Consider the following 25,780-nt stretch of genomic DNA (forward strand, 5'->3'; position numbering starts at 1 on the left):
AAGCATCAATTCCGGAATATAATAGCCTTTCGGTAGTGTTGTTGACAAATTTTCGAAGGCATTGTAAATGTACATCCGAATAATAAAACCATTTATTTAATTGCAAAGTGTTCAAATCATTCTGGGATGGATAACATGTATCCAACAAAATAATTATTTTATCAAATTAAACAGAAACACAGAGCCATCCTCCGAAGTAGATGCAATCTTAGATCCGTCACTGCAACAAATCATGATCCCGAATTTATTAATTAGTAATACTGCAGTATTATGTTTCAAATTGTTAGCTACAACATACCTTGTAACGAACATGTCTAGAATTTCTGACTTGTGTCTCCCAAGGTTTTTCTCAATTGTGCATGAACGAGCATCAATAACACGGATGACTCCATCCAGTCCAGCCGTATACAAGAAGGGAGACTTGGGATCCCACATAAGTTTTGTAATTCCGGAATCTTGATGCAATCTCATCCGCTCCGTCTAAAGATCGAATACATACATATTCATAAATTTATAATCTAGAAGTTCTCGCAAACCAATAATTATTGTTATTACCATTGTTGATAAATCCCAGATAAGAATGTCCCCGGTTACTGAACCACACGCCAAGTAATCCAATGTCGCATCAGGACAGAATGCAACTCCTTCAACACTACAATCAGCATCCTCCTCGGTTGGTGTGCAAACTTGCAAAGTTGTAAACAACTGCAAAATTTCAACGCTATTTTACTCCAATCATTAATCAAATCGACACATACCAGATAGAACTTGATAGTAAAAAACGTACCTTTCCATTTTGTGAATTGAAGAGGGCAACGGTGCCATTCGCACTGCCGCTCGCAACAATTTGTCGAGTTGCATGAGTTGCCACACACAAGATCTGATTAGGCCGCTTAAATGATTTTGTTAGGTTGTGTTGAACCTCTCCAGATTTTAAATCGAAAATTTTTAAAGTGCCGTCAGCATATCCTGCCAGAAGGTGCTTGCCTGAAATATAAATATACGCATACTATACATACTTCCGTAAAACTTTCATGAATAAATATTTCCATTCAACAAGCTAATGATTGACTGAATATTGATTAATACCATCGGGCAGTAAAACTCCGCATTCGCATTTTGTAGAGCTTCCAGTGTAGATCTTGCAATCACCGTTAGGTATTTTCCACATGTAAATAGACCCATCGTCACAACCAGCAAACAAAACATTAATAGCAGTGTGCCAGAAACTCCACTAAAATAAACAGTTTGCGCGTTAATACACTTAAAATGCACGCATAATGCATAATATATTTCAAATTAGTAAGATTACTGAAAGTTCTCCAGCTTCAAAAGTGGCAACACTTTCATAGTTGGTAGTTTTCCAGATTTTTATAATTCCCGAGAGGTCACATGATGATAAATATGTAGAGTCCCAATTAAATGACACATTAACAACAGAGTCCTTGAGAGTCAAATGTACAATTATTAACTATATTCTTGTCGAAATTTTTCTATTAAACGAATAATTTGTTATATGCGTTGGTATGAATGACTTACTTTATGGCCTCGACATTTAAAAGAAGGCGACTGGGTAGCAATAGTTGTACTATCCCAAACATTGGCGAGATCATCTTCACCTCCAGTTATCAGCTTATTCCCATCTCAAATCAAATCAAATCAAATCAAATCAAATCAAATCAAATCAAAAATCCATCAAAAAAATTAATAAATTCATTAAATACACTAAATTAACTATTTTATATATATGTACACTAGAATCGATTTGATCGGGGTTTAGTTAGCGGTAGTGTCCCTGAACAAAGGTTTTCTAAATTAGTAGGATCGAGGAGCATTTTTGCCAAATTGCCATTTTCCTTATCAATTTCAATTGCTTGGTCAATCGTTTCCCCATCATCCCCCAAAGGTTCTGTGTTGATGCCAAACACCCACTTGTCCGTATTTTGATCGTCGTGTTTGATCCCGGTGAACCATTCAGTTTTTTGAAAATTGGTAAGTTTATTATTTAGGTCGACGTTGGCACGAACATAGCCTATGGCGGTTTTGGTGTTGACCGCACCTTTTCTGAAATAATTATCAAAAAAGAATGTTATTTCACGACTAGTAGCTTGGTGCATGGTACGAGGTGGATTTTCACGGGTTGTCGTATGATTTCGAATAGCTAGCGCTACCAACAAGAATTCAGAAACGGTTCGGTCTCTGGAAATTAAAACAAAAAACATAGGCATGTCACTTGTAAATCACAACTTGTAATGCAAAACTAGGAGTCGTACGTACAGTACAGAACGACGGACGAGTATTCGATTATAAGGTACTGAGGATGAGGATGGATCGGATCTTCGTTGTTTTTTAGCAGGAGGTGGTTCATCAGGTTTTACATATGAAGACTTTGACTCATATTTATTGAAACCAAATCGTCCTCGAGTAGCAAAACCATTCATGTATCCATTTTCGACATCTATACAATTTTATGCATATTTATTAATTGATCTCATTTTTCACATAATGGCATATATACAACTACTCACAAAGTCTAGCTTGCTGTCCTATAAGGACAATTTTATCGGTACGAGTAACAGCATGCACTTCTTGAATGAACGCTATTCGGAAATATTTCAATTTATTTTTCTGCTCTTGGCTGAGATTCTCCTCATCCTCGTCATCCGAAACTTCCATCAAACTGTCATCTTCTTCCTCCTCTGTGCATGATTCATAATATTCAATAATTGATAACAATCATGAAAACAATATTTACAATTTCAAATTACTTGAATCATCATCATCATCCTGAACTACATCATCATCATCCTTCTCCTCCTCCTCATTGTTGGCTAGTTTGATGAAGTGTTTATGCACTGGCTTCATATTTGATTCATGGTTTCCCAATATCACACTCATGTGGTGTTTCACTCTCCCCTTCACCCTTCCAGCACTTCCGAAGTAAACCACCCCCTTCTTTACACTACTTGGTTTCACGTCAACGTGCGCATAAATCCCGGCTTCGAAACTATGACATGTCAAAACTTTGTCACGAACAATGGACTTTGTAATGTCGGCACGATTTATGATAATCCGTTTCTTAAAAGTATAAGCACAAATTTCACACTCTTCTCCATTTGGACGAGGACAAGCACCGTTTTCGTCAATTTGCACCTCCTCTGCACTTTCACTTAACATTTCTCTATTAACTAAAATGTCCAACAATTTGGTCGTTTCCACTTGAAGAACTCTCACTCTTTCCATTAACGTTTGTGTGTCAACATCATAACCAATGTATGTGAACTCCATTTTTTAAAGAATAATTATATTAATGATTAATATTAAAAATAAATATTTACTCGGGATGTGAAATTGAACAATGACAAATAGGGAATGACCAAATGACAGAGATACCGCCTGGCCCTACTCTATGGTTGAAAACGATACAAAACTTACCTCCATCAAAACAACAACAAAACACAGCATTTTCTGTAAAAACAAATATTCAAATAAATTGAATGTATGGGAAAAAGGTCAGAACGGGAACAAATAAAACGTGAAAAATATTCTTAAATAACCTAAATGCGATGTCAAAATGTGATCAGGTTGTTGTCCTGTAAAGCCTTCCATCCCTGGTCCGGCACCATAATTCATTTGCTCGTCCTCTTCGTCATCGGCCAAGTTACCACCATCATTGTCATCGTCCACAATTTCAATCATATCGTCTTCGTCGAAATCATCGTCATCGTCATAAATCATGGCGTCCTCGTCGTACCCATCTCCCAGGCCGTCAGAAGAGGTGTGAGGAGGAGTTCCGTTGTCACGCATGGTAAATAATGTTTTGAAGGATCTACATATATGCACACAAGTGATTACAATCATTAGCTTACATTTATTGAAAATTTGAGTAACGCCAGAGAGTGGTTACTTCAAGAAAATACGGATATACATACAACAAAAGTATGTATGCATGCAAGATACCCATGTGCCAACTAAATCTTGCCAAAAACCAGCGGAAATATTGCTCAACCAAAAGTGAGGTTTTACAAACCGGCACATGTGGAAAATTACTGGTAAGTTATACGTAAATACAAAATACGATCATTATCAAAATCTAATACAAAATTAGTCCTTTTCAAAGCAATTATGACAAAAAAGATCAATTACATAATTGTTTTCTGCTGTTACACGTTTAAATTCTTTGCCCAACAAAAGGCCGAAATGTATGTTTCATTTAATAAGTGAAGTAATAAAAGCGTACCCTTAAAATCATCGTCCCATTCTGGGATTTGTATCAATATGCATATGAGTTTATAGAAATAATGCGAGTACTAAAAGTTTAGTTTGATTAAAAGATTAATGACGCAGTACAGCCAACCAATGGTTTGACTGCTCCTAGACGGGCCAGACCCATGTGAATAACTGTACATGAGAAATGTATACTGCACACAGTGGGTCAACAGGGTCACAAGCATTGACTTTTATCGTAAAACATATTTACTCTATCTCTCTATCTTTCCAGTTTGGGTTCCAGAAGAATTATTGTACATTGAATTAGGAACAAGTGAGTTACGGCTTTCTCGAATAAATAATACAAGCAATTTTATACATATGTTATTCCCAATTTCAGCATAGAGCAAGGGAATGAAGTCATCATCTCCATTACTTTATAACTCTGTCACACGACGACGATAGGACCGAAGAAGAAGACTGACAAAATCTGGTTTCTTTTCCATCTCAGACAGTGGAAAGTGGAGGAGTGCTGGATCACTCGACATTATATCCACCAAAAAAAAACGATCTACGAGTCACATTCTCATAATTTTATCCACTTTGCCATCGAAATCAAAATGGTACTCATAAACAGAGTTTTCTCCACCCTGCTGAAATGTCAACAATTTAGACAGGGTGTGGTTTCCAGCTTGAACATTGCTCGTCTGTCGACCACTTCAACATGCTTCAGTGCTGGTAACAACATCTTAACTAAATAATTCTAATGTAATATATTACGAAATTCGAACTTGAAAGAGCGTTTGCAATTTTTCAGCGAAAAAGTTCACAGACAAACACGAGTGGGTGGTCATTGACGGCAAGGTGGGGACCGTCGGAATCTCGCATTACGCTCAAGACTCCCTCGGCGACATTGTTTACGCTCAACTTCCGGACGTTGGAACAGACTTTTCGATTATGGGTAAACTATAAACATGTTCTCTGATTACATGAACTCTAATTTTATGGCTTATAATATCTAACATTTATATGCTACGAAAATTTACTTTCAGATGAATGCGGGGCTTTAGAAAGTGTAAAGGCTGCAAGCGAGCTGTACTGTCCACTATCAGGAAAAGTGACCGAAAAAAATACCGCGGTGGAGAATACACCAGCACTTATCAATCAGTCTTGCTACGAAAAAGGTAAATACACCGCAAAACCAACAACCTTCTTTAGAGCGTCGATAATTAAGTGGTTGGTATTTTTCTTTAATTTATAGGTTGGCTGTTCAAGTTAGAACTCACAAAACCAGAGGAGTTGAACGGACTAATGGATGAGCCAGCGTATGAAAAGTTCTTGAAGGCGCAACACGAGGAGTGATAGATTTTAAGAAAATGTTGAACCGTAAATAAATGATGTGCAGTTTCATGTAATAATGGAATCAACTGTGACTTGTCATGTCATATCTCTCGCCTCTATTAATAGAACGTGACTGTCATTAATAAATATGTCTTTAATAATCTAAACAGATATTTCTACTGTACTTTAATTTGCGCATTGGATATACACTTGGATGCATTTGCAATTATCATTTATCTTTAGCCATTTGTTATTAAATCCGTGTTGGCGAAATTTAGAATTTAAACTAATAAACTTCGCGCTATAGATTCTAATTAATTACATAACCACAAATGCACTTATATGGTCTACTATTATTCTTGACTATTTCATGTTATTCTTATTACATTACACGATTACAACCCTTTACGTTTGATGATACAAACAAGTCAATTCAGTTAATTAAAAGTTTTAATTTAAAACCTTACCTTATCCTTGTTATATAAAGGTTTTCTGAGTGTTCTACCTTACTACAGAGCAAAATAGTGTTAAAACACAGTAAATATGAAGAATCAATCTATATATGTTTCAATAATAACTGCACAATGATGACCTTAAATCAAATGTCAAACTGCTGTGCAGTGAGTAAATATAGGAAGTCAAGTGATTTTCCCCACGTGTTAAAAACTTGCATTTATTCAAGCTCAACCGCTAGTAAAATCATTCTTGGATTCCAATACATCCATGTGGATATTTGAGACATTCAAATTCCATGAAAATTCAGACTGCAAAAATGCATGCTAACTTGTATGCAAATGTTTTTAGCATTTCGCATTAGTTTTAAGTTATGATTGCAAAAAGCAAGTCAGTTGGAAATTATACATGGTTTATGCAAGTTGAATTGAAATGTGTTCTCCTTACACTGTTCCAGTTATTTCTATGCCGTATTATGTACTTTAAATCTATTTTAACTATTTTTTAAATTCACTTTTAATTTATGAGATGAAAAGCTCGAGGGCTTTTGCAAAACTTGCAGTGTCATTTCCTCAAGTATAGATAAGGAAAGTTAATAATTCACTTTTGATGTTATATTAAAATGCAAATGTGTGCTCCATATTTTGAGCTTCCTTTCATTTGTTCACACAAATCCATCAAACTCGTAATTGGTGTTTTAATCAGATAATTCGTTTTTATCGGATTCTAAGAGAAATACTGACTTTCAAAGTTAATTATCCTTTCCTTCTTTTCCAAAATGCCTGAAACGCCACAACGATTGTTAGTGCATTACACAACTCACTTCCTCGGCTTCATTTTGCTGGGTTGTATGGGTCAGTCATTTCTTGTGACCACTATTTTTTCGCCATCCTTGTCCAAAGCGACGTTTGTAGGTAATAATTTACCAAAATAAGAACATGGTTCTAATATAAGCTCAGTATTGTTTAATAAAATACTTGGTACTAAATATATATGAATGCCTTTCCCATATGTATGTAGCCTTGTCGTACAACTGCAGCCGAGGGGTGAATAGAATTTATACGGTTGAAGGTAATGTAATGATGATTAAATTGATGTTTATAAATAGGTCCTCTGGATGCCTTCACCATCCGACGTGAATAACCAATGTTATCAGTGTTTCTGTTTCGTCACTAATTTGTCGCTTTGCATGATAAGAACTGAAGTGATAGTTGCCAACGTTGACTGCTCCGCGGTCAGTGGGGTGAGCGTGGTGGCGTCGGTTCTTCGTGCCGGTTAGCTCTAGCTTTACATGCATTTGCTGAATATCCTAATTAAGTTTTTTTTGTATAATCACTCGTCATGCTGTAAATACTTTTTAGAGTACAATAAAGTTTTATTTATATAAACTCAAATTAAGAACTTAAGTATACATTTTTTAACATAAAGAATGGACTGATCATGACTTTGAATTTATGTGCAGACCAGAGAATTATTTGATGACATTTAATAATTGAAAATAGAATTTTCAAATAAAACGGTCAATCTTAAGTGCATTTCGGAGTTAGTCAGATCTAGACTGTCATTAGAAATAATTAATATAAACGAAATACAAAATTCAATTTTGTTTAATCTTTTTCATTGATATTGATCATGGCGTCCTCTTCATCAAGGTCCACAAATATGATTTTTGGAATTATTGCAGTTCTACTTTTTGCAGCGTCTATGGATTTTTGTCAAAGTTTGACAGGTATTTGTAATAATTTTCCATAATCAATTCACGATTGATAATTTATCAATGATAAGCAATGTGAGTCTCTTTTCTTCAGTTGTACAGACAACATGTACTCAAGGAACCATTTTCGTAACAAGCTTAAATGGCCTGTGTTGGCAATGCTATTGCTCTTTTACCAACAATGGAGTTTGTGTAGTTCAAATATTTCAAATTAACACTGCGTGTGTTGGAACTTCCGCAATTGGATAACTATTTTTTACATGAACATGTTCGAGGTTTAACATTTAATTCTAAGAAATTAAAGTAATTATACATCATGGACATAAATATGATCATGTAAAAATAAATTCCTATATACATATAAACCAAACTTTTCATCGTTTGTATGTAAACTAATGTCATTAATGTTTCATTATGAGCATATAAAAAACCGATGCTAATATAAATATGTAATTGCCAGCAATTTTTATGCCAGTTTCGTAATTTCAATTTACAAACATCAATTTAATCACCATTACATTACCTTCAACCGTATAAATTCTATCTGTATTCTCCTACTCTCCAGCCAGCAAATCAAATCAGAGTACACAAAGACTTGATGAAACAGCAATATTTGCTTTGCAAAGGGAACAACCTTACCATTTATTTACCGAGTCAGTCAGTAGAACTACGCAATGCCATTTCATGACCACGACAGTCAGTCAGCGGTACAGCTTGGCGTGCGCCACACCCTAAATACTAAATAGCTATGTCGCCTTATATTGTTGGGAGGAGGAGGAGTGAACCCAGGTTTATAAGCTGCGCAGTATTATTGATACTCGTGGTCAAAATAAATTTCTGCAGTGGATTTCTTTTTGGTGAGCAAATAACACGTCATTTGTCGTGAGATAACCACAATAATTTAAGTAAATTTTCAGTTATAAATCAGCAATGCGTGGCCTCTACAATATGGACCCCAGTTCCCTCCACGGTCAACAATTACTGTTTGCAATGCGTCTGTACGACCACGAATGTGTCCTTTTGCAAACCAATCCTAGTGCAATTTAGTACAATTTGTTCCGGAGCCGTGGCCGTGGCCACTGTTCCGCCCCTCATCAACCCTCGAGCACCTGTCCCTGGGGTGCCAGCCGCAGTAGCGCCTGGAGTCGTTGCACCCCTACCTGTGGCACCTGCGCCAGGATAATATATATTCCCATTTCGAATATTATGCTCTTTAACAAAATATGTTTCAATGCAAAAGTGAACTCTGGCTTCTGTAATTGCTTAAAATGTCGAGACTAATAAAATCTAGCCGTCACTGCAGCCGACAGCCGTGACCCCTAATTAATATAACTATAATTCATATGAACCTCCCTCTCTACTTCTGAACTGCAAGTAGATTCTCGTTCTGTTTCATTGTTATTTATTATGAAATGTTCAGACCACCATCATGATCATATGGGTAGCATGTAGTTCGGATAAGAATGGGTCATCTAGTATTTCGACGGCAGGGTCAAGGGTCATCTGTCGCATGAAATTCTGTAGCGTCTGCAACAATGTCTGCACGGCGCCAATACATGTCCGGCACCACGTCCACAGTTATGTGCAGCAACACACGTACACTGCTTTCGATCGAACGGAAGAGATTTCTGGATTTCTCCTCTCTTTCCTTTCTCTGTCTTTCACTTGAATTAGTTGCCCACCTTTTGCATTCTCAATTTTATTTATTTAGGTCAATATTAACTATTCATCTCGAAGGGCCTCTCCCTGCAGCAGTTTACCTTTTTATTTTTGAATACTAGAGTTTGATTTACCTTTTGTGTAAACTTGGAAACCTTTAAAACAAATTTAATTGTCATTATCTCCATGTAAGTACAAATTTGCATTTAATTATTACTGAAGGGGGTACTCAGCAGCAGTACTAAATCAGTGGCGGTCGAAGCGGGGGGACATTGTCTTCCAGAAATTCAGAAAAATTCTATCTTTCCTATGTTAATGAGCCCTACTTCACAACGCAACGCTAATGTCCCCATATGTCCCCCAACTTCCGCCGCCACTGGCACTGATCGCACTTATTGTTACTTACTTTGATTTGTAGTCTAATATATTGCTTATTTTGTGTATTGTCAGTGATTCCATCTAAAGTCTAATATCTTTCTGAGACGATGATGGAGTCTTTTTGGAATTTGGCAAAGGCGAATCCGTTCAAGAGCCCATTTACGACGAAAGTGGATTGTGCTGAGGGAGGAGGAGATGGAAAAGGTCCGTCGCTCGGAATCATGAAAAGTCCTGTTCCCAGTCGAAACATCATGGCCGCCGCTGCTTCCGGTATTTTTTAAATTTTTAGATTTTTAGTCGCCCCGTTTTCAAAACTGTATGTATACAATGAATTATTAAATCCAACAACATAGGTGAAGTTGAATTTGGATCTGCAAAGTATTACGCGCTGTGCGGTTTTGGAGGACTACTTTCGTGTGGAATAACACATACTCTGGTAGTACCCTTGGATTTGGTCAAGTGTCGAATGCAAGTCAACCCAGACAAATACAAAGGGCTTGTTACCGGGTTTAAAGTATGGTTCATCATATTAATTGCAACTCAAATTAATTATTTTAATTATTTTGATACCATTGTTATTGTTGCATTGGCATATGTAGGTAACTCTGAAGGAAGAGGGTGCGAGAGGTCTTGCCAGAGGCTGGGCTCCGACTGCGATTGGATACTCTTTGCAGGTAGTTCATAATTATTATTGTATTTGTAAATTCTCAGTTTTGTTTAAAATTCCTTTAATCATGATCCTCTTTTACACTCAGGGGATTGGTAAATTTGGATTCTACGAGGTCTTCAAAATTGCATACGGTGGAATGATGGGAGAAGAGAATGCTTACCTTTACAGAACTGCATTATATTTAGCAGCTTCAGCATCCGCTGAATTTCTGGCCGACATTGCTTTGAGTCCCCTCGAATGCATAAAGGTAAATACCGACGTATAATTATATAGGTTACGTAGTAATCCTATGAGTTTTTTGTATTGGTTGGAAGTTGAATTTTAAAATTTTAGGTTCGGATTCAAACACAACCCGGATTTGTTGGGACTTTAAGGGAAGCATTCCCATTAATTATGAAGGAAGGGGTTGGAGCATTTTATGCACCTTTGGTCCCATTGTGGATGAGACAAATTCCTTACACCATGATGAAATTTGCTAGCTTTGAAAAAACTGTAGAGTTGCTCTACCAGTATGTCATAAATAATTAACGCCTAAATATTATATTCGGCTTTCTTTCCTTATTAGTTTAAATTGAAAAGTAATCTAATATTTATTCTAGGCACGTGGTTCCAAAGCCTCGAGAGCAGTGTACAAAAGCTGAACAATTGGCTGTCACCTTTGCTGCAGGGTATTACCATCATTAAATTGATATGTGCATTTATATAACTATATATTTATTTGATGATTAGGTACATTGCCGGGATCTTTTGTGCTGTCGTAAGTCATCCGGCTGACACGATGGTAAGCAAAATGAGTCAAGACAAATCTGGTGCTAGTGCAATTATGAAGAAACTCGGATGGGCTGGATTATGGAAGGGTCTTGGCACTCGAATTATCATGATAGGTAAAAATTTACGCTCAGAGTGACCGAGTAGTATTATGAATTATATTATTGACCTTTACTTTGATCCTTATGAAGTTAAAAATAACATAATTTTTATATTTTCTTTTTCTATTTTATCATGATAGGAACTCTCACAGCGTTGCAGTGGTTCATTTACGACGGTGTGAAAGTTGCATTTGGTTTGCCTCGTCCACCTCCACCAGAAATGCCACAGTCTTTAAGAAACAAATTGGGAAAGTAATGGATTTAAATTATTATACTTTCTCCTACGAATACACTGCTTTTTGGGCTTACTTGAAGTTTAATAAAACAATAATGAAATGCAACTTGTCCCAATCCTTGTTAACACTTTTAACGTCTAACATTTTGAATGGTATTGAGTGTTGGTTGTTGTCGCAGCAAATAACATGTATTAAATTTAGTCAAGCTTGGTGAATTCCAGATAAAATGTTCGATTTCATACGCAGCATATACATACATAAAATCATTGCCATTTAGGAGGAATTGATTTTTGGCGTAGAGCGTGGAAGAGTCAAAGAATTTAGTACATACTCCGTCATATTAAGCTGGATAGAACTGTGTATTGTTTTAAATAGGACAGACCGACTTCGCATACGCCATTCACTCACTCATTCGCAGTCCTCTCAAAGTCATGGGATTATTCAGACGCTCATCTCATCGGAATGCCTCTCTTCCTGGAACTCTGACTTTATAAATTTCTGTACAATTTCCCCATTTCCAAAAGTTTTTTTATTACATTTCTGACTTTATCAAATTCGTCCTTCAATGGACCGATTCCCTCACAAACTTATCGGTGGTGGTGCTGCATTCCTGGCTTTGGTCACAGCCATGGGATGGGGAGGATTCAGCATGATAATCAGGGGACAATTGAAACAGGTAACGATGAAGGTTTTAAACAGTATTACCCGTTGATGTGAGAACTTGAGAAAAAACCAGCTTATGTAGAACTTTGGTATAGCATTTTCATCGAAAATACCAAAAAAGACAAACCGTTTTTAATTCCATTCAACCTTTCTCCATTATTTTCTATTTCGAACGAAAACGAAAGAATTTTATTATTTCTGACTATTCTGACATTGATTTACTTTGAAAAATTTTATAATCGAGAAGTATTTAGCATCGGCAGAAACTATATCATGTCAAGGACATTATCATTCGTAAAATTCATGACACTAATCCAACAGTTTGAAAGTCCACGTATAGGAATCGATCCAACCGTAAAGCTTGGAGGTCAATTAATGTGAACCGTCTTGAATACTTGATGAATTATATCAAAAATTCAGTGGTTCAGCCCGACCATTAAACCAACCCAAACTATGTCTTCTATGGAATATTGGCTGTTGTTGTTCTCTTTTCTGGCTTCATGTTCAAAATCAACCACTAAGGCGTGTCTCTTTTCCACATTCCAATTTTCATGAGCTGAGTATAGTGACGTTTGCATTTTATTTCTTATAAAACCAGCCCAAAAACTGAATGCGCAATACATAAACTCAATAAGACGATTAAAACATATACCTGAGGTTATTAATCAATCGATTGGTTATTAGAAGACATTTATATCATTGACATAGTGCCTAACATCCTACTGAGCCTCAATAATCGTTTGCATATTTAAGTAGTTTTATGAAAAATACATAAACTCGAGTCAATCTACCCAAGTCTACTAAATACACTGTAACACAAGCAAATAAATTCAATTCCTACGCATTACGTGTAGCAAAAATGATAACAAGGTGTGCCTTTTGGTTTTGTATTTTTTTAGCAAGCAAAATTGTACAACAATACAGATGCATGGCGATCTTGGCAAGACAGTCCATCGCCGTACTATTTGCGAGTTTACTTTTTCCACTTGCAAAATCCTGAAGATGTTGCCAAAGGCCAGAAACCCAAGCTCATGGAGAAAGGTCCATACGTGTACATGTATGATTTCTGTTGAATTTCATATCTCACGTGCATTTTGAATTTCTTAATTTTATTCCTGCTTATGATTTACTTTCATAGGGAGACTCGTTGGAAGGAAGACATAACTGTAATAAAATGTTTAATACATTAATATAATTAAGTGAATTGCCTACATATTCTATTTTGTAACATAGTACGACAAAGGAAACGATACTCTACTTTACAAACAAATGCGAAAATATGCATTCCTCCCGGAGATGTCAGATCCTAACAAAGAGGAGGATATGATAACAACCATAAACATTCCCTTAGTTGTGAGCAGCACTAGGATTTATTGTTTTTCCTGAAAATGTTGCAATCCAAAAATCCAAATATTATAAAATTAATTATTTTGTTAGGGAGTTACAAGAATTGCTCAAGATTGCTCAGACAAGGACAAAATGCTGAAGGCTGTTGGATCTAAAACCAAGTCTGAAAAGCTAACTGTAAGCCATTCTGTTCGGGAGCTGCTTCTCGATGGATATGACGCAAAGGCATATGAAGAGCTGGGAAAGTAAGAACTGCACTATGCTATGTTTCCCGTTAGCCATATTCCTACAGATTTATCCGTCGATTACATATTGTATTTTGGACCTCATATTCTTATAATGGTTCATACACATTTATTTAGTGAGCACAATGGAGCGATGTCAGAAAGTGGAGGGGACTTCACCGTACCTGAATTTCTCATGGATGGGAAATATGCTCTATTCGAAAATGTTTGACAAGCATGACATTTCTGCACAACTTTGTAACAAATTTTAAATTTTGATTATTTTAGAGAAATCTGACGGACAGTGGCGAATGGGAAGTTTGGAGTGGACGGTAAATAAATACATGCACAAATACATACAAAAATTGCGTTTTCCATTAATTACTGGGATCCCTCCCTTGTACCACGCTATTATATATACAACATGTTTTACACTGAAAATTATAAAATAAATTCCTTACCTACCGCCAGACACAATGCATCCGCATATGGTCGGATAAAGACGTGGAACTCGCTGGACATGTTACCCTGGTGGTAAGTAAGGTTACAATTTAAGTCCTGACCAAATCATTTAATGTAATTTTTACACTAAAAAAGGTCCAAGGGTGAACCCTGTTACTTTATCAATGGGACAGATGGTACCTTATTCACTCCTCCCATGAAGAAATCGACCGTGCTGCAAGTCTACGAGTCAGAGTACTGCCGATCTCGGGTAATTTCATCTAATCAAATTCAAGTTCTTACCTTCTTTTTATTCTCATTGATATTTGAAGCCGACCTTTACTTGAAATATATTTTAGAAATACGAATATGAAATGCCGACCGAAGTCAAGGAAGTTAAGACGGTCAGATTTCGACCCAGGAAACAACATATGCAAAGCCCTCAAAATAATCCAGACAATGCTTGCTATTGCCGTAAGAATTTTATTTAAGTATACAAAAAGAATATTCATACAAAGATATCTGAACGTAGATATCTTTGTACATGTTCAACAAATTGGATTGGTTGGGAAAAGTTAGGGACTTTACAAATTTTGGAAAGAGAATTATTTTTTCCGAGAAAAATTAGTGGAGACAAAAGAATACCAGACAATAGATTAAAAAAATATATGTTTTCATAGCGTACGAAGATCTTGCAAAATGCGGAAAGGACGGGATTGAGATACTTTCTCCTTGCATGGATGGCAAGCCTATTTACTTAATTAGTGTTACAACATTGTTTCTAGATGTGTATTTGTGATATCAATAATCAAATGAGTTTTTACCCCACAGGAATTCCAATGTTCATCTCGAATCCACACTTTCTTCATGCAGACAAAGAAGTTATAGAGTCCGTCGAAGGGATGATGCCAGATCCAGAAAAACATGAAACGCTTCTTGATATCGACCCAGTAATAATCATTTGTAGCTCCAACGATTTAAAATACTCTTCTAATGTTGTATTATCCTATTGCGTAGATGTCTGGACTGATCTTTGAAGGTAAACGACGGTGGCAAGTAGCAGTGGAAACTGAACCAGTGTCGCAAATATCAGGATTGGCATCTGCTCCAAAGGTTGCCAATCTATTTATTACACGAAAATTATGAATTTTGATTTTTAAACAAAAACCATAAAAATGGATTTATTTGCTACTATGTAGGCATACGTACCCATTTATTGGATCGAAGAGGTAAACATTCATATGCACTGTATGTGTACATAGATATGCGTATAGATACACATCATATGTACATATGATTAATCCTAATCTTGTATTCTCAGAGTTATGTGGCTCCGGACAAAAAATTTTCGCTGATGCGGTTCTTGGCGTCTTTGCAACAGGGAGCAGATACTGTGCGATGGGGTCTGCTCCTCGTCGCAGTTGGAATCGTCCTGGTGGGCATCGTCGTGGCGTTGACGCGACGAGGCTCATCCAAGGTGGACAGAATTACTCTCTTGCAATAATCATCTCCTCAATCGTTTTTGCTCCGGTTTAGAATATAAAATAATAGAAATATGCATATATCCGATAACCATTGGTTCTGTGAAAGCGTAGAGTTGCGATATAACATAACAGATACATGCAAATGTACCTTTAATATTTTAGTTATTATCTACATAGTTTCAAACTTAATCAAACACTAAGTTCGATGTATAAAACAATATTTATAATGAAATAAAATACAATAAAATAAAGCAATGCTTATCAAAATGTGCAATGTTTCCCCATTGTCGATTGTCGAATTAATCGTGAGAAGAGACAAGAATACATAAGAATAAGAAACGCATGGGGGTGTTGCTACAGAGATGCCCTGGGACCCTGGATGTTGAACATGGAGATAGCACGATTGCTTGACTTTTAGTGCCTAGTTACCCTTAACGGTTGCGACAAATGGTCGAGTTACAAATAAAATAATTATTTTTAAAATAGTTGGTGTCTGAAGTCCATCGCGCAGACACCAACTACTTTGACCACAGAGTCTGACTCGGGCTCACTGGAGATTTCAAGTTTAATTTTCGAAATAGTACCTTCTAGATTTTTAGCTTAAAAAATCAATCAAAAAATTACGATGATTTCATCTTTAAGAATTAAGTCTCTATGTCTGCCCATTCAAAAGTTATTAAGGGTCAAAGTAGTTGGAGACTCAAACGCCCTTTTTGAACCAACGATTTTAAAATGAATTTTTTATTTGTAACTCGACCATTTGTCGCAACCGTTAAGGGAGACTAACGTTACCTAGATACTTAAAGTCAAGCAATCGTGTGGAGATAGATATAAACGCTTTGTTCTCTATTGCCATTTTACTTGACTGTAAAATTGATGAACCACAATAAATTATACCAAAAACGATAGACATAATTTGATCCAGGTAAATGGAATACATAACGCAAACCAGCATAACTGATCTTCCTCAAAAGGTACACAAGAGTTTCAAGATATATGCAAAAATAGCAAAAATAGCTCTATAATGTATTTATTTTATGTATGTAGGCTTTAAAGACAGTATTTCGTTTTGTCGATCAAAATGATCGACAACGTATACGAATTATTTGTACAAATTGGAACCGAATCATTAATGAGGACTTTCCCGTTGAACTAATCATTACAAATACGAACTTTGAACGCTTGTTTAAATGTTGCAATGCCTACAAAGTAACAATTCATGGACTCATTACCGAGTTTCACGGACTGGTTGGATTTAACGGGACAGTGAAAACGCTCATAATTTCTGGAAAAGTATTATCCTCAAATATTAAGAGAATCCTGAGCAGTTGTCATGAATTAGAAACACTTGTAATCAATTCACCCAAGGAAGTTTTGGGAATAGAAAACCATGAGGCATTTGGACTGCCCAAACTCACCACTTTAGAGTTTAGAGTTCGAATGGACCAGGAAACTTTCACCATTGACGAAATGATTCTGCTCAACACTTTGGGCGTTATGAAATTGGGATCCCTTGAGAAAGTCCTCATATCCGTAAAACTTGATTGGGATGAAGAAGACATGGAGTTTGAAGAAAGGAGTGACATCTTCAGCGAAGGTGCATCAGGTCGTTTCTTACCCTCATTGAGTACCGTTTCGGCCACAAATACAGACGACCGATCCAGATTTCCAGCAGTCTACCCATCATTGGACTTGCAGTCCAGTAACGGTACTTTTACAGATGTGGTGCCCAGCGATGATGGAAACAATGACCAAATTACTCCACCTCAAGAATCTGACACTGATGTTGACATTGATGCTTTGATCAGTATTGCACCTGAACCATCTGAGGTGGAAACAATGGGACCAGAACGCAGGGTGCAGGTGGATGTATCAGTTGGAATGACTAACGCCAGCTCCAGAGAAACCACATATTCTAGAGTTGGCGTTGCAGAGTTTGAATTTGCTTCAAGATTATTCACAAATCATATGCAGCTGTGGTCACGAAATTCTAACGCAGACTTGGAGAGTTTTCTTAATGGTCCCATCACGCGGGGGCCGCGTTATGGATTCGGATATCCAGGAAATCAAATGACTCCGATTACAAATCTATCTAACGTTGAAATCAAGACAACTGCATTTTTCGACTTGTTAAAAAACAATGCAGATAATTTAAAGTCATTTGTGGTTAAAGCAAGGCCAGACTTTGTGAGTTTTGGGAATATTTCTTCGTACAGCAAAGAAGCCATCGAAAAAATTCAATTCGAAGACTTGGAGTATTCATTCGGAAGAAGCAAACGGCTTTGTTCTGAACACATTTTGCTACAGCACCAGGGACATCTCCAATCTCTAAAGATGCACATTCTTGATGATTTATGGAACTCGGTGACTTTAGCCGTTGCAAAAAGTCAAGCAACTTTAACCGAGTTGGATGTCTGGATTTTATCGCTGAGTGAAGGTACTCAAAGGTTTTATTACATTTATTTTTTATTACATTTATGGGGTGATAAATAAATGATATAAAAAAATCACAGATCCAATTGACCTGGTGGCATTGTCCAGCTGCAAAAACCTAAAAGTTTTGAAACTTTTTCACTTTTTTGAGAAAAAACATCTCCACTTGCTGCCGTCATCATTGGAAAAATTAGTAATTAATGGGCCAGTAACAAAGGACGACATCTCCAGTATTGCAACTCGGTTGGATAATCTAACACAATTTGATTTAATACTTAATTACCAACCATCTGAAAAAATTGACCTCTCCTTGGGAAAACGATTGATTGCAATGCCAAAAATTAGAAAACTCGTCTTTATACAGACGCAAATTGACGTGGATGCAATATGTGACCTCTGTCAGAGCACGCCAGGTGTATCATTAAGTATTCAAGGACCCAGAGAACTTAAGGAACCGTACACTCTTACTGTGTCCATTCAATACATTTGTATATCAGTCAATACTGACCTTTCAATAAATAATACATAAATAAATTTTGAGAATTGTGTTTGTAGTAGAATTATGTTAATAGTAAATAAAATAATGAAAATAAACAGAGTTTGTGTCTTACTATTGTATGGTGATAATACTTGAATAACTTTTGTTTATTATGGTTGTATCGTACTTATTGAAATTTATAACTGACTGAAGCACCTCACTATCTAGTATTTAGTGATTGCATGAATTTTTATTTAGGAGCAGTACTACACTTACAAAATGATTTCGTTTGAAAAGCTACGACTGAGCTCTTTGTAAGGCAGCACAATGGAATTTAGAACAACAACTTCTGATGGAACCCGAACGTGACAACCTGTAATAACAAATGTAAATAACTACAACCAAAAAGTACTCGTTCAAGTAAAGGATTTAATTGCTATGTTAATTTAATTTACCCAAAATTGTGATAGAAGGATTCAATTTTCCTTCGTCGTTAAAGAGAGGAACATTATCCATTTTGGCAAAAGGTTTATTTGGGTTGGGGTCGCAAGGCGTCCCTTCCACTCTAGTCCATTTTCCGATCATACCATTCCATCCAACTATGGTGTACATTACAAGGCTGTGGTCTTGGATAACAGAGTCTCCCAAAATAATAGATTCCTTTATCCTCACTCCTGGCCCGACGACAACGTTTTTTCCTATGCTGACATTTGGTCCTATCTAAGAAAATAGGTTTCAAATTATGCATATTGAAAGTAGCCTTATTACACATAAATATATATAGTATCAATTATTAATTCATCATGTACCACACAGGTTGGGTCAATCTGTGCTGTTTGATGAATGAAGACATCTCCGATTATTTTACACGGTGTGTTTCTGGTCTTACACCGGCTATTAGCTAATCTCTCAGGTTGTCGTTCTCGATACAGTGCCAAATAGTGTCGATTTGCATAGATTGCTGATCCGGCCGTTTTTACTTGAGACCACATCCTATTCGAGCGGTACACGTACACACACCCAGTATTTCCGACAGAAGGTGTTATAATATCTTTCTCTAATGCAATGGATTCCCAACAATCGCCATTGTTGTCTTGAATTTCTCCGCTAGAATAATCAACCAAAGCTCAATCCAAACCCCAGTTTCATGCTATATATGCATTTAAAATAATCCATTTATCTTACGCATAATAGTTGGCTTGCCGCTGAGAAAAAATTTTTGAAATGCAAGGAAAAAGGTCAAGGGAGCAAATATAGACGCCACAATTGATGAGGGTTGACACAAACGTCTCTGGTTTCTCAACATAATGCGTGATTCTATGCGAGTTTTTGTCTTCAACGATACATCCAAAATTTGAATTTGATGACTGCTGTCGAGTAGCTTCCGTCGCTAAAACGGTTAACAGAGCTGGGATATCTCGTTTAATTGAGTGAAACTCTAACATTTCACTCAAGGGAAAGTCTTCGCAAAACAAAAAAAAACATTTAGCGACATGTTTTCTTTAAACGTTGCTACATATTCAATGTTAATACCTCCACAAACATCGCCATTGATGAGGATGAAGCACGAGGTGTTTGATAATCCAGCTCTGATTTGATCACGAAAGTGATATATTCCCCCTGCTGTGCCTAGTCGGGTATATTCTTGTAAATAACGTATCTTGATGCTGCTGTACAAGGGTCCAATTTCTGAAATGAAGGGTGTGATCTAACAATACAAGCGAGTATGAGAAAGTATGTAGATTATTACTTAATTATCGTAGATTTAATACAAGTTTACAACGTTGACTTTTTGTTTACCTCATCTGCGGGGTAATACCCCAATATAAGAACCTCCTTCACAGATGGCACGTGAATACATGATTCGATAAGATGCTGGACCAAGGGATATCCAGCGACTATAGTTATTCAAATAATACGTCAGAGCATGCTTATGCGAGTCATTAAAAAATATTAATATTCAAAATACCTGGGGTCAAAGGCTTAGGAACATCGAGGGACAACGGCCTAAATCGTGTTCCTAAAGTAAATTATAAAACATAACTAAAAATGACTAAACTATATTCTGAAATTTAGACATAATACCCTTCTGTGGTCCGCCGATTAAGATTACTGCTTTTATAATTGCATTTCCATTTGGGTCCTCCATTCTTGAACGGAATGCAGTTTTCTTAAAATTACATTTTTGATAAAATTTTTTGATAAAATGCAGTTTAATTAGAGTAATTTACTTACCTAGTCCTGCTATCAACTTATAATAAGAGACAATTTGGTACGTTCCCGAAGAAATCAAGTGTCTGTCTGCTGGACTGATTGACATCCAGACTTGTTGTGTGTTGACAAAATGATTTGCCACGTTGCACAGCTGAGAATGAGTGAGATTTCGTATTTTAGATTCATTTCACAATATGTTGCAAGTTTGACGTGAACAAACACCGATCATCTGTTTGGAAATATTTTTAATTTCCAAAAAATATCCAAAATAAATTACAGACTTTATACGACGTTTTTATTTACTATATTACACGTTACGTTACTATATTATTTACTTGAACGGACACAATAGTTAATGATATTCAATAGCCAGTTATTTCCAAAATAGTGCTTAGCAAATCAATTGTAATGGAGAAGAATAAGTATTCCATATTGCTTCCTACTTACAACGAACGGGAAAACCTTCCAATAATTGTCTGGCTTATCATCAAGTGCTTTGAAGAACAGTGAGTAAATTTCATTCATTTTGCAATGCGTATTGATTGAATACTAAATTTGATTCATGTTGCTAAAAAAACTTTCATCTGCATTTCTAGTGACCATGACTTTGAAATTATTATAATTGATGATGGAAGCCCAGACGGGACGCTGGAAGTGGCGACTGAATTGCAAAAAATTTACGGATCATCAAAAATTGTAAGAATGAAAATGATACATATGCATGAGACTTAATTAGATGACAATTAAAAATTGCTACATATACGGCTAGGTTTTAAAACCAAGACCTTCGAAACTTGGACTTGGAACGGCCTATGTTCACGGAATGCAACACGCGACAGGGAATTTTGTAATAATTATGGACGCAGATTTGTCTCACCATGTAAAATTCTACTGTTTTTAATTACCAACTTGCATTAGACTGCATTTATCAGACTATCACCAATGTTTTTGTCACGTCACAATTGATGCCTATTGTATTTTCAGCCCAAGTTCATTTCGCAGTTTATTGCACTGCAAAAAAGCCAAGACTTGGACATTGTGACCGGTACTCGATATGAAGGGACGGGGGGTGTTTACGGATGGGATTTTAAAAGGAAACTTATTTCTCGGTCAGTAACATTATGGATAGGTACTTATTTTTTTGTTTCTTGTCAAAGAATGTCGTTTTTTAAAAACATTTTTCAGAGGGGCAAACTTTCTTACTCAGATATTGCTTCAGCCAGGAGTTTCTGATTTAACTGGAAGCTTTCGGTAGTTACAAATAAGCACTAATTTCCTCATATAATAAAGTCTACTACAGCATGTCCTATTAGGCTGTACCGAAAAGATGTTTTGAAAAAGCTTGTGGACAATTGTGTTTCCAAAGGATATGTTTTCCAAATGGAAATGATTGTAAGGGCCCGACAGTTCAACTACACCATTGGTGAAGTGCCAATTACATTTGTGGATCGTGTTTATGGTCAATCTAAACTTGGAGGATCAGAAATTGTCCAGTTTGTCAAGGGATTACTTTACCTATTCGCTACAACCTAACAATATAATTGCTATTGAACTTCATGATGTGATATTTCCCATGCTAAACTATTTGACATTCCAGCTAGTTAAAATCAGAAATGATGGGTTAATCTTTTTACATCACAGTAATGGTACAATTTTATTTCCCAATTTATGTACCAAGTTATTCTTGACCATATTTATAAATATAATAAATCACATTAATTATTGCAATAAAGCTTTTGAGTTATAAATGTAATATATCTGATTACACAAATTTAGTAGTTAAATTCTTATAAATAATAATAATTATCTTTGCCGATTTTTAAAAATGATTTTTCATGTCATGAGATTCATTGCTATCCGCTATGGACACAAAAATCTACAAGACTTGTATAATTGAACTTCTCTACCTATTACAACACATTGTTTTTTATCCTATTTTGTATTTATGATACTCGGTTTGTGAAAAGGTTGGGGATCAACCTGTTTCGAACAGTAGAAATCTTATTTTTAAAATTCTGCATATATTTGCTCGGTGTGAAATTCTGAAGGTTTTGGAGGTCTCGTTCATCCAAAGATTCGTCCGATTCGACGGCGTAATATGGGACGATCCTCTTCTGTTTGGACTCTGATAAATCACAAATTTGATTTTCCGAAGACAACTCCAGTTCCGGACTCGCATTTGTCGTCAGGACGAGGGTTTCCTTGATGGTGCTTGTAATAGGATCGCTTGGATCGTTGGCATGATCGGAATCATAATCCTGCGGGAATCATATTGGAAGAAGAAATGGCACTGCTCCATTATTCATTCAACATTCACGCTGCTCCATTTGTGGAAAAAAGTATATTTAAAGGTTGTCAAAAACGAGATGATACTTACAGTTTCCATTCCCGTAAAATATGACTGGGACATGGAAGAGGCACAGGACAACATCCCATCACTGATACGGTCATCATCTCCCAGAAAACCTTGGTTAAATTGTATCCATTGATTCGTGGACTCGGTGTCGCTACTGCATTCTCTCTGGTCCAACGAACTGTCAAGTTCGACAGAACTCGATGCATCAGTAGCGTCAGATTGTACAATAGAAAACACGAAATTGGGCTCTTCTAAGACTCTCAATTTGCAAATCAACTCCAACTCGTCATCCTAAAACACATATTTATGTTCTTTATGAAATACAGTTAATTTAATTCCCGTGTCGTGACTTACATTGAAACTGTAAAGCTCTGCATAGTCTGCAGGAATTCTTCGTTGCTTGTTAGTTGGCTCCATAATATATAAATAATTATAAATTTCGATAGATAGATAAGTAGTCTGATAAAATATAATTTAACAACTTTCTAGCAAAAATTATATTGCAAGGCTTATCACCTGTAAAATAAGTAATTAAACTAAAGATGAGTAAAGAAATTTTCGTGCTCAGTAGTGAAAAATTGTACCGCAACTTCTTAATCATTTGCATCCGAATGCTTGTTCTGATAGGTCAATTGCATTTATGTAGTGAGATATGTTGTCCACCAATGTCCAATCACATTTATGTAGATACCTCAGGAGTTGAGATGTGTAAATGCTCAAGATGTGCATACGCAGATGGATGTATAGAGTGAGCATTTAATTAGATATGTAAAGTGACCATGAGTCACCCGTAATATGACAAGTTTTCCATTTGTATTACCAGTTCAGATTTGACTAATCCCAATGTCCTGAAATTCACTATTGAATATAAGAAAACAACTACCTGGGTATACGGAATTTCAAAATTCGAGTAAAATTGGATTTTTGGCGTGGATTTGAATGAGTGAAAGCACTACTTTCTCCGTTCCTTGGGCACGTTTGAGTGGGTGTGGCGAGCACTAATGTGGCCATGGTATCAAACTACTTGGGGGTTCTTGTTCATTCATGGGACACTTGGATAACATATCCAAGAGGCATCGAGATCCGTGAGTTGGTAATACACAACCTCTCCTCTTCAGAAAGAAAAGTCAGACTTTCACTTCTTGAAACTGAGGAGATTTTCTGGGCAGAGAGTTTATTACACTCTTTACGGCTGCCTCGTCTCACTTCCAGCCCAGTCGGAGAAACTTTTTCACCATCTCACTCTGCGAACTATCTCATTTTCCCTTCACTTTTTGAACTGCTCGTCCCAAGTGATGAGCAGCACTCATTTGCTGATGAAAGGTTGAGATTAACTGCTAAAGAGTTCAGGGCGACAGGGTTGACAAGGACGCGTTTTGCACGCTTTCTGAGGGTGTCGGATATGTAAGCATGAATTGGATTTGTTCAAAACTACACACATTTACGTGGCCAGACGCCTGCACTTTCACTTTGTAAGAGCCATTTGTCCAAGCAGAAGGCATACACAGACAAAGATGCGGGCATATTTAGCTGAATGCACCTGATTAAGGAAGCAGCTATACATGTATCCGTCTTGGAGAGGGGTGGACAGGGTCACTTTGAGTCATCACGCCAATGTTTCCCATGAGATGTATGTCCCACCGAATCTTCATCCACGAAAAACTCATCATCCGCTGTTCGTTCGCACGTTGCTTTCTCTCCTTCGCTCTCTCAATCAGTAAAATAGTCAGCCAATTCAATGTTAGCGAGTGATGGATTCGTTCACGTGGAGGATGAAAACGTAAAAAAAGATGCATTTGGGGAGACGAATAAGCACTTTTACGGTGCGTAATGAGCGTAATCTGCATTTTGCAGGGTTGGAATGTTAAATTATTGATAAGCCATACAATTGTACCTGCACTAAAGTTTCACTAGATGCCTTAATTAATGGCAAGTTTGCAAGATCCAAATTTAACCTTGTGAGTAGGATAAGGTGTGCATTTTATTAATATTATCGGACAAAATATGATAATCAATTTGTGCAGCCACAAACTCTGGAGGCCTGCCGTCGATCGGACCGTAGAGACCTGGAATGAAATCTTATGGTCGTCTCGGCTTGGTCTGGTTCGTAAGGCATCTTTGGGCTGAATGCCGACCAATAAGGAAACGAAAACCAAGGGTGCCATTACTGTTTGCTTTCTCTCCAAAGGTATGTACCCAGGAGCAGGAGCCGTCCACTAGCTCTTTCTGTTTCATTCATGTTAATTGCTCCAGGTTGCCTCTGGATATTTCTTTGTGGCAAAGAAGCAGAAAACGGTGCAGATTGAGCCAGATGTCGGCTTTTCAAAGAGTTCCCATATTTTTGTAAGACTAACGACCTGAACCAACCACAGTCGGACAAACTGATCTGCTTTCACTACGGCTACACGGTTATATGTATGCATTAGTACTTGCTATGATTGAAAGAGAGAAGACAGAACAAACTACACATTGGTTAAAGTGAGTGCATACGTATGTACAATAAATAAGTACAATATACTACTGCTACATGTGGGAACATGTATTTATAAAATTGTGCTGCATTACATTGAGGCATACCGAGAATTACTAAAAGATATATGATTTAATGCAT

General features: G+C 36.7%; 7 protein-coding genes and 1 long non-coding RNA gene across 9 annotated transcripts; 5 read left to right on the forward strand and 3 right to left on the reverse strand.

Annotated features, from left to right (window-relative positions):
• Positions 1-70: 70 nt before the first annotated feature.
• On the reverse strand, positions 71-6,229 carry LOC110849540 (angio-associated migratory cell protein). Its single transcript, XM_022096964.2, has 11 exons — positions 6,143-6,229; positions 6,018-6,059; positions 3,558-3,829; positions 3,436-3,468; positions 1,540-1,643; positions 1,313-1,444; positions 1,090-1,234; positions 788-987; positions 556-705; positions 299-480; positions 71-220 (listed from the first exon to the last, which is right to left on the reverse strand). The coding sequence occupies exons 3-11, from the start codon at positions 3,805-3,807 to the stop codon at positions 154-156; spliced, it is 1,263 nt and encodes a 420-aa protein (XP_021952656.1). The 5' UTR covers positions 3,808-3,829; positions 6,018-6,059; positions 6,143-6,229; the 3' UTR covers positions 71-153.
• Positions 3,969-5,717, forward strand: LOC110849551 (glycine cleavage system H protein). The gene is made up of 6 exons (XM_022096973.2): positions 3,969-4,052; positions 4,502-4,543; positions 4,610-4,947; positions 5,027-5,170; positions 5,262-5,393; positions 5,471-5,717. Exons 3-6 carry the CDS (start codon positions 4,830-4,832, stop codon positions 5,569-5,571), a joined length of 495 nt encoding a protein of 164 aa, XP_021952665.1. The 5' UTR covers positions 3,969-4,052; positions 4,502-4,543; positions 4,610-4,829; the 3' UTR covers positions 5,572-5,717.
• Positions 6,230-8,308: 2,079 nt separating the features above from the next.
• LOC118433796 lies at positions 8,309-9,059 on the forward strand. Its single transcript, XR_004833583.1, has 2 exons — positions 8,309-8,574; positions 8,635-9,059. It is a non-coding gene; the product is annotated as an uncharacterized LOC118433796 (long non-coding RNA).
• Positions 9,060-9,324: 265 nt separating this feature from the next.
• On the forward strand, positions 9,325-11,638 carry LOC110850473 (phosphate carrier protein, mitochondrial). Its single transcript, XM_022097911.2, has 9 exons — positions 9,325-9,564; positions 9,827-10,024; positions 10,108-10,268; positions 10,354-10,428; positions 10,510-10,671; positions 10,758-10,933; positions 11,024-11,092; positions 11,154-11,308; positions 11,434-11,638. The coding sequence occupies exons 2-9, from the start codon at positions 9,862-9,864 to the stop codon at positions 11,547-11,549; spliced, it is 1,077 nt and encodes a 358-aa protein (XP_021953603.1). The 5' UTR covers positions 9,325-9,564; positions 9,827-9,861; the 3' UTR covers positions 11,550-11,638.
• Positions 11,639-11,929: 291 nt separating this feature from the next.
• LOC110842349 (lysosome membrane protein 2) lies at positions 11,930-15,959 on the forward strand. The gene is made up of 15 exons (XM_035852985.1): positions 11,930-12,205; positions 13,092-13,249; positions 13,331-13,358; positions 13,426-13,545; positions 13,630-13,784; positions 13,902-13,989; positions 14,052-14,095; positions 14,235-14,297; positions 14,361-14,475; positions 14,564-14,678; positions 14,885-14,947; positions 15,036-15,154; positions 15,222-15,317; positions 15,404-15,433; positions 15,526-15,959. Exons 1-15 carry the CDS (start codon positions 12,095-12,097, stop codon positions 15,706-15,708), a joined length of 1,488 nt encoding a protein of 495 aa, XP_035708878.1. The 5' UTR covers positions 11,930-12,094; the 3' UTR covers positions 15,709-15,959.
• Positions 15,960-18,737: 2,778 nt separating this feature from the next.
• Positions 18,738-20,965, reverse strand: LOC110847882 (mannose-1-phosphate guanyltransferase alpha-A). Of its 2 annotated transcripts, none has more exons than XM_022094920.2 (9): positions 20,835-20,965; positions 20,685-20,769; positions 20,569-20,619; positions 20,400-20,497; positions 20,133-20,307; positions 19,785-20,061; positions 19,409-19,706; positions 19,055-19,319; positions 18,738-18,972 (listed from the first exon to the last, which is right to left on the reverse strand). In XM_022094920.2, the coding sequence occupies exons 2-9, from the start codon at positions 20,746-20,748 to the stop codon at positions 18,872-18,874; spliced, it is 1,329 nt and encodes a 442-aa protein (XP_021950612.1). In that variant the 5' UTR covers positions 20,749-20,769; positions 20,835-20,965; the 3' UTR covers positions 18,738-18,871. The 2 variants fall into 2 exon arrangements, with proteins under 2 accessions (XP_021950612.1, XP_035708885.1); XM_035852992.1 differs by having other exon boundaries at positions 20,685-20,749; positions 20,835-20,953.
• Positions 20,966-21,026: 61 nt separating this feature from the next.
• Positions 21,027-22,568, forward strand: LOC110847891 (dolichol-phosphate mannosyltransferase subunit 1). Its single transcript, XM_022094929.2, has 6 exons — positions 21,027-21,319; positions 21,410-21,509; positions 21,583-21,693; positions 21,798-21,922; positions 21,999-22,064; positions 22,127-22,568. The coding sequence occupies exons 1-6, from the start codon at positions 21,222-21,224 to the stop codon at positions 22,344-22,346; spliced, it is 720 nt and encodes a 239-aa protein (XP_021950621.1). The 5' UTR covers positions 21,027-21,221; the 3' UTR covers positions 22,347-22,568.
• A 142-nt stretch (positions 22,569-22,710) lies between these two features.
• LOC110847901 lies at positions 22,711-23,795 on the reverse strand. Its single transcript, XM_022094941.2, has 3 exons — positions 23,524-23,795; positions 23,191-23,460; positions 22,711-23,071 (listed from the first exon to the last, which is right to left on the reverse strand). The coding sequence occupies exons 1-3, from the start codon at positions 23,584-23,586 to the stop codon at positions 22,757-22,759; spliced, it is 648 nt and encodes a 215-aa protein (XP_021950633.1). The 5' UTR covers positions 23,587-23,795; the 3' UTR covers positions 22,711-22,756.
• Positions 23,796-25,780: the final 1,985 nt, after the last annotated feature.

Source organism: Folsomia candida, unplaced genomic scaffold, assembly GCF_002217175.1.
Source record: "Folsomia candida strain VU population unplaced genomic scaffold, ASM221717v1 Fcan01_Sc001, whole genome shotgun sequence".
NCBI classification, from domain to species: Eukaryota; Metazoa; Arthropoda; class Collembola; order Entomobryomorpha; family Isotomidae; genus Folsomia; species Folsomia candida.